This window comes from Tursiops truncatus, chromosome Y, assembly GCF_011762595.2.
Source record: "Tursiops truncatus isolate mTurTru1 chromosome Y, mTurTru1.mat.Y, whole genome shotgun sequence".
In the NCBI taxonomy this organism is placed as follows: Eukaryota; Metazoa; Chordata; class Mammalia; order Artiodactyla; family Delphinidae; genus Tursiops; species Tursiops truncatus.
The window spans coordinates 4,957,853-4,970,099 of record NC_133428.1 but is presented as its reverse complement, the minus strand read 5'-3'; the positions used below and the strand labels follow the sequence as shown (position 1 = coordinate 4,970,099).

At 49.0% G+C, this 12,247-nt stretch overlaps 1 protein-coding gene across 5 annotated transcripts in view; it reads right to left on the bottom strand.

Annotated features, from left to right (window-relative positions):
* Positions 1-3,778, bottom strand: part of LOC117310555 (cAMP-dependent protein kinase catalytic subunit PRKX) — an 85,545-nt gene extending 81,767 nt beyond the window's left edge. For 2 of the 5 annotated variants that reach the window (XM_073799740.1, XM_033850239.2), the window contains exon 1: positions 1,403-1,930. In XM_073799740.1, the coding sequence (XP_073655841.1) occupies positions 1,403-1,568 (166 nt within the window). In that variant the 5' untranslated portion in view covers positions 1,569-1,930. Of the gene's footprint in view, positions 1-1,402; positions 1,931-3,690 lie in introns of those variants that run through there. The other 3 variants (XM_033850240.1, XM_033850238.2, XM_073799739.1) reach the window with 3 other exon arrangements.
* Positions 3,779-12,247: the final 8,469 nt, after the last annotated feature.

Below are 12,247 nucleotides of genomic sequence, written 5' to 3'. Positions count from 1 at the left end.
ATGACTGCACTGGTCTAGGTTTCTATCCTCGTCTCCTACCCTGCAAAACACAGCCAGCTTTTAAAGCAGCCCTGCAGAGCGCCCCAGAGGGAGGGAGGGAGGGAGGGAGAGACAGAGAAAAAGAAAGGGAGAGAGAGAGAAGATGGAGAAGATGAGACAGAGAGACACACAGAGAGAGAGAAAAACAGGAAAGGGAGGGAGAGATGGACAGAGAGAGAGAAAGAAGATGAAGGAGGAGATGGACAAGAAGGCTTGGAGGGAGAGGAGGAGAGAAACAGGAGAGAGGGAGGGTGCCTCCTGTCCCCTCCGTCCCAAACGAGGCTTCCTGGGCACCCCTTCCTCACAGCCAACTACATACCGGCAAAAGGCTACTGACGGAAAAGGGAAGGTTTCAAGGCCACTCTGAGTGGTTTTAATGCCATTCTGGCTGTGCCCCTTGGTCATATGAAACCCCAAGCCATGCCCTTGAGGCCAATGCTTCCTCCCTTCCAAGAGAGGGTGGGGAAGGGCCCGAAGAAGTACCTGGGTACCCCTGCTCCAGGGTCATTTACGGTATGTGCCCCCTTCCCCACTGATTCTTTCCTGACAGGTTGGGACAACTCCCTTAGCAACAAAGGGTTGCTAAGAAGCCACAGGCTGGCTTGAGCCCACAGCCTGAAGGCAGCGCCCTCGCGGAGTCGGGATATTCTGACCCACTCAGGGCGGGCTCCATACACCAACACGTTTTGGGATCCAGGCACTCATGGGACTGGAGACTTCACGTTTCCAGCTGCCTAGGAGTGGTCAGGTTCAAAGGAGGACGACAAAAAGGAAATCAGTGCCGGGATAAAAGAAATGCCCAGTTCCGGATACACAGACGGAAAATACGGCAGGATAAGGAAATGCGTAATTCACCCCCAACGCCGCCCCGCGCCCCTAAAACGCCACGGGACACCTGACCTCCCAGTTCCAGATACGCTCTCAAGTCCACGCGGGAGCATCCTGACGCGGGGGAGAGGGGGAGCCTGGCCAAGGTGAGGTCTGCAAGGGTCTCCGCGGCCGCCGCCGCCCTCAATGTGACGTGACCCCAGCAAGTTCTGTGACGTCGGGGGGGCCCAGACACCGGGGAGGTTGCTGGGGGGCGGGAGGGAAGGTCTAAAACAGGAGACTTCGGAGGTGCGGGGCAGAGCGCCCGCAGGTGGGGAGGCTCTCGGGGGCCGGAAGGAAGCCCTCCAAGTCTTGGGGCGTTCGGCGGACCTAGGGCGCACGGGGAGCCCCGCGCGGAGATCCCGAGCAGGCGGGACCAGGCAGGGCCCTCCCCGGGCGGCGGCCGGGCGACCGCACACAAGCCTTTTGTCTGACGCCGGCTTCCCGGGCGGCGCCGAGCGCCCCAGCGGGCCGGGTCCCCGCGCGTCGCACTCACCCACGGTGGCCAGCGTGTCGAAGTCCTGCGGGCGGTAGGCGGGCGGCTCCGGCGAGGGCGCCCCGGGGCCGGGGAAGTGCGCGGGCGCGCCGTCGGGGGTCTCCCCCGAGCTCTCTCGGGCGTCGGCGTCCGCCGCGGCCGCCTTGGCCAGCCCGGGCGCCTCCATGGGGGCGCGCTCAGGTCCGGGACGCCGGGCCGGGCCGGGGGGCGCGGGGGGCCGGGCTTCCCGGGACGCAGCCTCGGAGGGCGGCGCGGCGGCGGCGGCGGCGGCGGCATCAGCGGCGGCCACCCATGCGCGGCCCCCGCCTCCCGGTCGGCGGCCGGGCGCAGCAGGCGGCGCGGCGGGGACAATGGCTGGGCGCGGGGCGGCGCTCAGGGCAGGAGCGGCGGCGGCAGCCGGTGGGAGTAGCCAGCGGCCTCTGAGGGCGGGCGCGGCGTGGCCTGGGCGGGGGACGCGGCCCGGGCGGGCGGGCGCGAGGCGGGGTTCTGGCCGCGGCCGCCCGGCCGCCTGTTCATTCCTCTCGTCCCGCGCCCGCCGCCGCCGCGCGGGCGCTGCGTGCGCGCTGCTGGGGGGCCGGGCGGAAACGGCCTGGGCGGGGCCGCGCGCTCCCTCCGCCCGCCCGGGCGCCGGCCCGGACTCAGCCCGCCCGGCTGGGGGTGTGGCCCGCGCCGCCGCGCCCCGCCCCCTCCGCGCCCCAGCCCTGGGAGCTCAGGGCCCGGGCGCCAGGAGCCTCTCCCGCCATTCTGGGGCGGGCGCTGGCGCGGGCGCGGGCGACCAGGTTGCTTGCGCGGCCTCCGCGCCCCGGGGCGCCCCAGGGATGGGGTCTCGGCCGAGCTCCCCCGGGAGACGCGCAGGCCTGTCCCCGCGCCCCCTGCGCCCCAGCCCGGAAGGCTGGGGGAAGGCGGGATCGGCTGGGGAGCGGGAGGGCGTGGCTTAAAGAAAAGTAAAGTTAAAAAATAAAGCTGGAGTTGGATGCGGATGGGGCGCGCTCCGCCGACCGCGCGATGCCCGCGAGTCCCGGCGGGCGGCCGCCACGTCTGGCGAATAACCATCGGGACCAAGGCCGCTCCCAGCGCTGGCTTGTTGGACTGCAGTCATGTAAGATACGCACCATGGGGGAGGCGCGGAGCCGCGCTCCCGGAGCGTTTCTTGACAGCTTCCGATAAATCTTTAATTATTTCAAAAGAACCATTTCTTAAAATACTAAGAGGCAGGTAACAATCAGACAACTACCAAATGCGGCGCATGCAACTTGACGGGCAGCTGGTGTAAACACACCAGGGACGATTTCGGAAAAGAAACGCAGTACGGTCACAGACAACTACACAACGATAGCGTTAGGTTTTTCCTAATGGGAAGTGTGTCCCAGGCCACCTTTGGTTATAGTTATACCCCCAAAATGTCGGGGCTGTATCTGAAATGCAAATGTAACTAGACGGATGCGGCCACTGTTTTTCCGGGGATCTGGTTAAAGTGCTCCTTGGACCACAGCGGGCCGGGCAAGGAACGCCTGGAATCGGTCTTTCAGAGCAGCCCCCAGGGCTATCCGGGCCGCAGGTCCGCGGACCACAGTTTGAGCAGCGAGAGGCACCGAGCCTGCCCTATTGTTTGGCGGGATTCCAGCGATTCCGCCCTTGAAAGGGAGGGTCCTGCCCCTGAGTCCTCTAGTCGGCGTGGGGACGGTCTGTCGCAGAGGCCAGAACTACAGAAAGGAGGCGTTTTACGGGGGACCAGGCCGGGCCTGCCTCGCTTGGCCAACTGGGAGGGGGTGACAGGAAATCAGAACCGGCTCTGGGTGTGGTGCTCTGGCCCCCGGCTGCCAGCCGCGCCCCTGCCCTCCTCTGCACAATGTGGGTGGCTTTTTCCCCGGGCGAGACGCCTGCTCTCTGCTGGTTGCCAGATCTTGAGCTGGAATGCGAAAAATGCGCTCCAGGAGCGGGCCGCGTGCGCCCCAGCGGCTGCTTAGACAAGGACTGGTCCCCCGCGCTCAGGCCACCAGGCCGTGCCCCGCGGAGGGGCGACCGGGACGGTCCACGCCGGGCAAGGGCGCAACTCCACGCGGAGCGCGCGCCCGCTCCCCGCGGACGCGACCTTGTGACTGCGGTCGGGCTGGCTAATTAAGGTCGATGGTCAAGGCTAGTGTTTCACACCCAGTGAAAGGCACGCCTTGCCCTTCTAATGGCAGCCGGGGAGGAAAAAGTAACAGAGACGCTTGCAGAGTTAAACTCTGGGTGGCGGCGTGGATCTGACCCTTCCTCGCCCGCCCGGAGTTTGACCGCATACCTACCTGTTCCTATAAATATCCCGGCGGGTTTCACAACACCTTGATGAACAAAGTCGCTTTCATCTGGAAGGCTCATAAAAATTCTTCAGAAACCACAGCATATTTCTTGAAAGGCAAAAAAGAAAAAAAAAGCCGTGCAAGCGAGGCATTACAGGGGCATTTGTACCGCCTTTGGGATGAGCATTCGGTGGTGATGGGGCAGGGAAATACCGAACTCTGTAACCCAGCGGACTAAACGCTCCCCGTACGCAGAATGAGCTCTAAAGTCAACGCCGGAACAGGTGTAGGCGGGGTTGAATGAGGGAGAGAGAAAAAGGGTGGTCCGTGAGGGCAGCTGGACACTTCTTTTGGAATTGCATGTATTTGGAAATGCGCATGTCTATAAGTAGACAGGTAGATATGTGTGCGTGTGTGTACCGAGTGAAAATAAAAAGCGCACAGTTGCCTTCACGAAGTTTACAGTCTCTCTACATTATTATATCTATATTACATTCCAATGTGTTCTGATATATATTCTAAAGTGTTTACCAGCCTTCACAGACTTAACAATTTATACGTGTATAATAGATATTAAATATCACATATTATATTCTAATCTATTCCGTGATACATATGTTTTACAGTATATATTCTATCTGATTATGTTCCAATATATATATTCCAAAAGAAGTGTTCAGCTGCCCTCACAGACTTTATCTATATTAGATATTATTATATCACATATATTCTATTCTGAATATATATTCTAATATGTTTTATTATATGTTCTAATATATATATTCCAAGAGGTTTTCAGCTGCCCTCACAGACTTTACAGTTTTTAATGTATATAATATGAGATACTATTTATACCCCACATATTCTAATCTATTCTGAGATATATATTCTCATGTTTTATTATATGTCCTAATATATATATTCCAAAAGAAGTTTTCAGCTGCCTTCAGACGCTACAATTTATATATAATATTAGGTATTATTTATGTGACATTACTACATTCTAATATATTCTGGAATATACATTCTAATATATTTTAGTATATATTCTGATTCAGAGAAGCGTCCAGTTACAGGAATACGGTTTCCGATTTGCGTGGTTAGACTTTACTGTCATTCAGATGAAGCCGTGGTTTACGAGGAATAGCCTAGGTCATGTCTCATGCTCAGTGATTTTGTTCCTCTTTCTCAGGTGAGCTGCTGCATAGGCTCGTAGGGGGGTTTTGTGCTTTCATTCGGCACCAGTGAATGTTTTCCTGGCAAGGAGTGATTCAAGTATTTATAAGCGCTCACCTTTAGTAGGTTTGCAACCCTCTGCTGCTTCTTTTTCCCTTGTCCGGATGGCCCTGGGGTGGGTTTGCGTTGGTTTCATGCGCTAGAAATTCACGATAACCTAGTTAGTTGGCTACGTTCTATTACAATCCTGGGCACTTCTGCCTCCACGGATGGACCGCTGCTGTCACGATGAGTCACAGATGATGCTACTTCTTTTATCATTACGATCAGAACACCCACCGTCATCAGAGGCCTGCCCCGGTGGGAGCCCAGCTGAATCCCCACCACTCGCAAAGCGTCCCCACGCGCCCCAAGGCTGTATTTTGGCGCCTGGCTCTCTAGAGATATTTTATGCAAAGCGGACCCCCTTTTCCAACAGCTTCAATTTCACTTGTTGAGTAAGTGTTTGACCCAACATACGTGGATAAGTTGTGACCTAGCAATGGCCTTCCTGCTGATGGAAATGAAGTTTTCACCATGGAGATGTCACACACGCTGCCCTGGTTAGGGAGGCCACGAACTCCAAACGGGCTGAGAGCAAGGAACTCATCCAAGGTAGAATCCTGCATGGTTAAACATGTGCACATTTGGGTAAAATGAAGGAACCCACCATCACTAACACAAAACCCTAAGCCACCCTCTCTACAAACTGAAGGTTAAAAATCTGAAAAAGTACAAGGACATTTGACTGTCACACTGCTCTTATTCATGTATGGAGCTCCAACGTCTATGAATAATGGTTTTGTTTTGTTTCTGTTTTTGCGGTACACGGGCCTCTCACTGTTGTGGCCTCTCCCGTTGCGGAGCACGGGCTCCGGACGCGCAGGCTCAGCGGCCATGGCTCACGGGCCCAGCCGCTCCGCGGCACGTGGGATCCTCCCGGACCGGGGCACGAACCCGTGTCCCCTGCATCGGCAGGCGGACTCTCAACCGCTGCGCCACCAGGGAAGGCCTGAATAATGTTTTTATACGTGTCTATTTACTCGGAGGCTTTTCTTGAGAGATTTCAAAGGAAGCTGTAGAGGAACGTGTTGAGAATAGACACATTGCCTGGGATAGACCAGCCTGTAATTAGAAGAAGGTGCATTTACTCATCACCGAAGAGATGCAGGCAAGTTTTTACTTGTCAGATGCTGAAGAGATTCATGGAACATCTAAGCTGTGATGCTGGAGGAACACAGGTGGGTCATGCTTCCCGAAACGTGAATACATATGGTGGATAGAGGCATCCTTCATCCGAAAGGGAAGTTAACGTTCGGTGCCCCTGTGGCTGCTGTGTAACTGGACTTCTGAACTTGAACTTTAGAAGTCACATTTTACCCAAGGAATCATAGTGATGATTAGAAAGCAAAGATGATTAGGAAGTAAATATGATGACTTCAGAGAGATTTCACCAAGGGCATCGATCATTCTGTTCCATCATACGTTAACGCAGTTTCCTTTCCCTACCTAAAATCTCAAGTTGTGAAAATGAATGAGTGGGGTGGCCCCCATGAGCCACGGTGACCTGCATCCTAGAACCCACAAACCAGACCTTGTCACTTGGGTCAGGCTGTCCTTTTAGCTCATGTGCTAGTGTCTGGAGCTTTCCATGAATTCCAAGTACCACAAAGGAACATGAGAAAAATTATACCAGATCAAGTCGTGTATGTCTCTAGACATTATAAATAATATTCTAGTACCAACTGTTATCTACTTTGGATTAAAACCTTCTTTAGATTTTTAGATTCTCACCTTGTATGCTATTAAAAAGACATTACCACAAAAGAAAACTAAAATCCATTTCAGAAGGACTAGATTTAAAGATAGGGGGAAAGTACAAGACAGGTTCAAGGTTGTATTGTACAACACAGGGCATATAGCTAATATTTTATAATAACTGCAAATGGAAAGTAACCTTTAAAAATTGTACATTTAAAATTTTTTAATTAAATAAATAAAAAATTTTAAATAAAGAAGTGGGAAAACAAACAACACAATGAGACTAGGGACTTCCCTGGTGGTCCAGTGGTTAGGAGTCTGCGCTTCCACTGCAGGGGGCACAGGTTCAATCCCTGGTCAGGGAACTAAGATCCCCCAAGCCGTGTGGCATGGCCAAAAAATATAAAACAACAAGACTAGAACATGATAGTGGAGTGGGGTCAGTTTTCCAAACCCTGGATGGTCATAGGAGGGCCTCCTAAACTTGACAGAGACAGAATCACAGGGGTAAACAGATAAATAGATCTGACAGCCTAAAAATGTAAGAACATTATGGAATTATAAACAAAATAAAAACACATTTACAACAAGAATGCAAAGTGCCTAAGAAAAGTACATGAGCCAAACTGATATATGTTCAATGGGCATTAAAAGACAATTAACCCAAAAAAGGGCATAGCTACAGGTCATTCACACAGGGAGGAAACAAAAAATCTTTAAAGTAACTAATAATCAAAGAAACTGGACTGAGAACGAACGTGACGGCTTTTTTCTTTTTGTTTTTAAATCCACCTGACATGGTACAGGTGAAATGTTCCATGCTAATGAGGGAATTCTTATACACTTTTGGCTGTAATGTTACGAAATGATCGTATGTTTTGGTGCAGTCATTCTATGTCTAGAAATGTACTTTTCAGAATTAAATTTTGGAGAATATCAAAAGCCTCATGATCAGAGTTACCCATGATTATGGGATGAAGTGTGCTCTGCAATCTCACACAAATTCAGATGTTGAAGTCCCCACCCCCAGGACCTCAGAAAATGTGGCTGGATTTGGAGATGGGGTCTTTAAAGAGGGGATGAGGGTACAATGAGGTCACTAGGGTGGGTCCTGATCCCGTAGCACTGGTGTCCTTATAAGAAGAGGAGATCAGGACCCAGACACACACAGAGGGACAACCCTGTGAGGACACAGGGAGGAGACGGCCGTCTACACGCCCAGGAGAGAGGCCTCGGGAGGGACCAGCCCTGCTGACACCTGGATCTCAGATTCCAGCCTCCAGGACTGGAGACCATAAATTTCTGCTGTTTAAGCCGCCCAGTCCGTGATATTCTGTTTTTGTGACATCATCTGACAATGACACCAATGATTCAAGGCAGTTTTTATTATAGAGAAATAAATAGGCATACTTTCAACACCCAGAAATATGGGAAAGTATACTGGTCTGTTTACGTAAGGGGATTTTCAAACTCTTCAGAATGGGAGCATTATGACCACATTTTAAGTATCATAGGCAGCTGTCCAAGTTTTGTAACACACTCTGATCTTCACTATATAACAAGACGATGCCTCCCCCGCCCCAGAAAGGGAGGAAAATGTCCCAAAAGGCTGTGTCTGGATTAGGAGAATCTTTACAAAGATTTTTCTAATGCTGTACGCCAATTTCTTTTTCATAAGGACAGAGACCTCAGAACACACAAGATTTCACAGGAGATACAGAATGAGAGTTATCTTAGGGCTTGCCTAGAAACTGTGGTTCTGTAGTTTATCTTAACTTCCAGGAGGGACGTAAGAAAACATTAATTCTTATCGGAGAAACAGATTGCTGTAGTTGGTCATCAGTATTTATCGGTAGGAAGAGAAAAGTTGAAAACTCGTGAAGGACGTGAGGAGGATGTGACTAGAAGTAGAAACACACCCCCTGATCTTGGAGGAAGGCATTTGTGGCTGGAATTCTTCCTTAATGGAGGATTCAGGCCAGCCTCACAGCATCATCCCCTCCAAGGCGTGGTGGCGGGGCTCTAAAAATCCCGAAAAATAAGACTGGGAATGAGGTGGCAACTAGCTTTTCTCGTGCTAAAGCCAGGATTTTAAAAAAACAGTTTCCTATTGCAGAGGAAAGAAAGAGATTGAGAAATGCATTTCACAGGAGTCCAGAATGCATATGCCGTTTTAACAGGGCAAAGAACGTGGGTCACCCAGTAAACGTTATTCGGAAAACTGCAGGGTGACTTAAACGTAAATAAAGCCGGCCTCTTGGTCTACTCTTGACGCGGAAATCAATTCTTCACGTGTCAAAAGGCACGTGCAACAATAAAGCCCTGGAGCGTTAGATGAGAATATGGATTTTAAAATACGATAGTCGTAATAAATACATTTGTATCATCTGTATAACGTATACGTTTTCCATAGTGTATATGTAAGTTATATTGGGGTGGCCAAAAAGTTTGTTCAGGTTTTTCCCTAAGATCTTTGTTTTTAAATTAATTAATTTATTTTTATTTACTCGGCTGCATGTATCTTTTCGAATTAGGGAAAAGGGGATGGGAGGGATAAATTAGGAGTTTGGGATTAGCAGATATATAAAATAGATAAACAACAAGGACCTACTGTACAACACAGGGCTCTGTACTCAATATCTTGTAATAATCTATAATGGAAAAGAATCTGAAAAAGAATATATATATATACACACACACACACACACACACACACACACACACACACACACATATATAACTGAATCGCTTTGCTGTCCACCTGAAACCAAAACATTGTAAATCAACAAAACTTCAATTTAAAAGTACATAAGTAAAGGGGAAAGAAAGAAGTGCTGTTCAGAACAGTCTTAGAAAATGTGGACAGACTTGAATAGAAACAGGCAATACTGGACATATCCAAAAGGAGCCCTAAAACATCCCATCCCATAACCTTGAAAGAGCAGATTCCACCCATCCCCAGAAAGCAAGGATGCCATCAACACCTCATGCCTGGACTTAACATCAAACACCTGCCCACAGGATAAAAGGCACAACAGGTCGTATCCATCACACATACATGGGGTATATTTGGGGTTACCACCACCAAGAACAACAACACAACCATGTGCTTGTATAATGAACAGTGGAACTTTATAAGAAAACGAGGGTTTGGTATCACTTGTTTTGAATTTTGCTGAATTCGTGGCTGCCCTCTCGGGCAAAAAGAAAGATGATACAAGTGTGACAGATAAGCTTGAGGTTAAATACAAAAAGACCTTCATGGGATAGGAATGTTCTGTGGTGTGAAATCTTTGAGGGACACAGAACTAAGAACAATTTAGAAACAAATTTAATCTGCTGTGTGGACACACACAGAACTGGAGTTCACTGAATATCAGATACAGCACTTCAGCTTTTAAAAGGGGGGCAGTAGGTGTGGGCTTGTCTAGAGACAGTACAAAGAGTTTCAAATTTCCAGAAGAAACTATATTCAATATCCTGGGATAAACCATAATAGAAAAGAATATTAAAAAGAATGTATATATATGTATAACTGAGTCGCTTTGCTGTAGAGCAGAAATTAACACAGCATTGTAAATCAACTATAATTAGTTCAATAAAAAAATAAATTAAAAAAATTTTCCAAAAGATTCACAACAGAGTGTTCAATGGATGAAACTGTATAGTTTGGGGGAAAATTGATCCCTCAATGGGCCCAGCCTTCTGTGGGGCATTTTAATACAGACCGTGAAGTCATTTAGGCTGGAGTCTGTGGGTCTAAATTTTAGGATTCGAAAATGTCAATCAGTCTAATATTTCTACCGTGTGATCATTAAGGAATCTGAAGGTACCTGGATAAATGTGAATTCCTGGTAGGGGATTCCACAATCTTTGGCCAAAATGTTGAGATTCCACCATATTCTTAAAAAGCCGATGGCCAAGAAGCTTAGAGGTTGTCTTTCATGGACCAGGTCCTGGGTTCCATGGTGGCCCCCCCTCTCTCCCCCCCGCAAAAAATGATATGTCCTCTTACAATCCATCAATGGGATGTTATTTGGAAAAAGAGTCTTTGTGGATGTGACTGAGGATCTCGAAATGAGATCAGCCTGGATGAATCAGGTGAGCCTTAAATCCAGTGATGCATGGACACATGTCCCTACATGAAAAGGAAACGCAAGAGGAGAAAGCACTGTTTACAAGGAGGTAGAGGTTGGGGTAATACATCTACAAGCCCAGGACCACCAGAAGCTGGGAGAGGGGATGGGACAGCTTCTCCCTCAGAGCCTCCAGAACTAACCAGCCCTACCCACACCTTCCTCTCACACTTCTGGTCTCCAGAACTCAGGATACATTTCTGTTGCCCTAAGTCGCCCCAGTTTGGGGTAATTTGTTACAGTAACCCCAGAAATCCAACACACCAGCTTGTCTTATTTTAGATCCCCATGAGAATTTGATGAACTGGAGGTCGTACTGTGGAGGGTCTGTTTCTGTAGACACTCCCATTTGTTGCCCCAAGGGCACGGGATAAACCTTTTACAGAAAAACTCTAAAAATATGTATACATCTGTCTACCTTTAGCCAGTTGGCAGGTTGCCTTCCTCTTTGCAAAATGATGAGGTTGTACCGGTGGGGGGGTCTGTCAATGTGTCACATCCCAGACTGATGGTGCAAGAATGTTCCACAGTCCAGCCCACCCAAGATAAACTGTGCACTTGCCACAGATGATGGCTTCAATTGGCGAGGGTGTGGAGAAAAGGGAACCCTCGTGCACTGTTGGTGGGATTGTAAATTGGTGCAGCTACTATGGAGAACAATATGGAGGTTCCTTAAAAAACTGAAAATAGAGCTACCATGTGATTCAGCAATCCCACTCCTGGGCATATACCCAGAAAGGATGAAAACTAATTGGAAAAGGTACATGCACCCCAATGTTCATAGCAGCACTATCTACAATAGCCAGGACATGGAAGCAACCTAAATGTCCATCAAACAGAGGAATGGATAAAGAAGATGTGCTATATATATATATATATATATATATATATATATATATATAATGGAATATTACTCAGCCATAAAAAAGAATAAAATAATTCTATTTGTAACCACATGGATGGACCTAGAGATGATCAGACTAAATGAAATAAGCCAGACAGAGAAAGAGAAATACTGTATGTTATCACTTATATGTGGAATGTAAAAAACATAAGAAACTAGTGACTATAACAGAAAAGAAGCAGACTCACAGATGTAGAGAATGCATTAGTGGTTACCAGTGGGGAGAGGGAAGTGGGGAGGGGCAGTATAGGGGGAGGGGAGTAAGAGGTACAAACTATTAGGGATAAAATAAGCTACAAGAAAATAGATAGCTAGTGGGAAGCAGCCGCGTAGCACAGGGAGATCAGCTCCGTGCTTTGTGACCACCTAGAGGGGTGGGATAGGGAGGGTGGGAGGGAGACGCAAGAGGGAGGGGATATGGGGATATATGTATACGTATAGCTGATTCACTTCGTTATACAGCAGAAACTAACACACCATTGTAAAGCAATTATACTCCAATAAAGACGTTAAAAAAAAAGCTACAAGAATACATTATACAGCACAG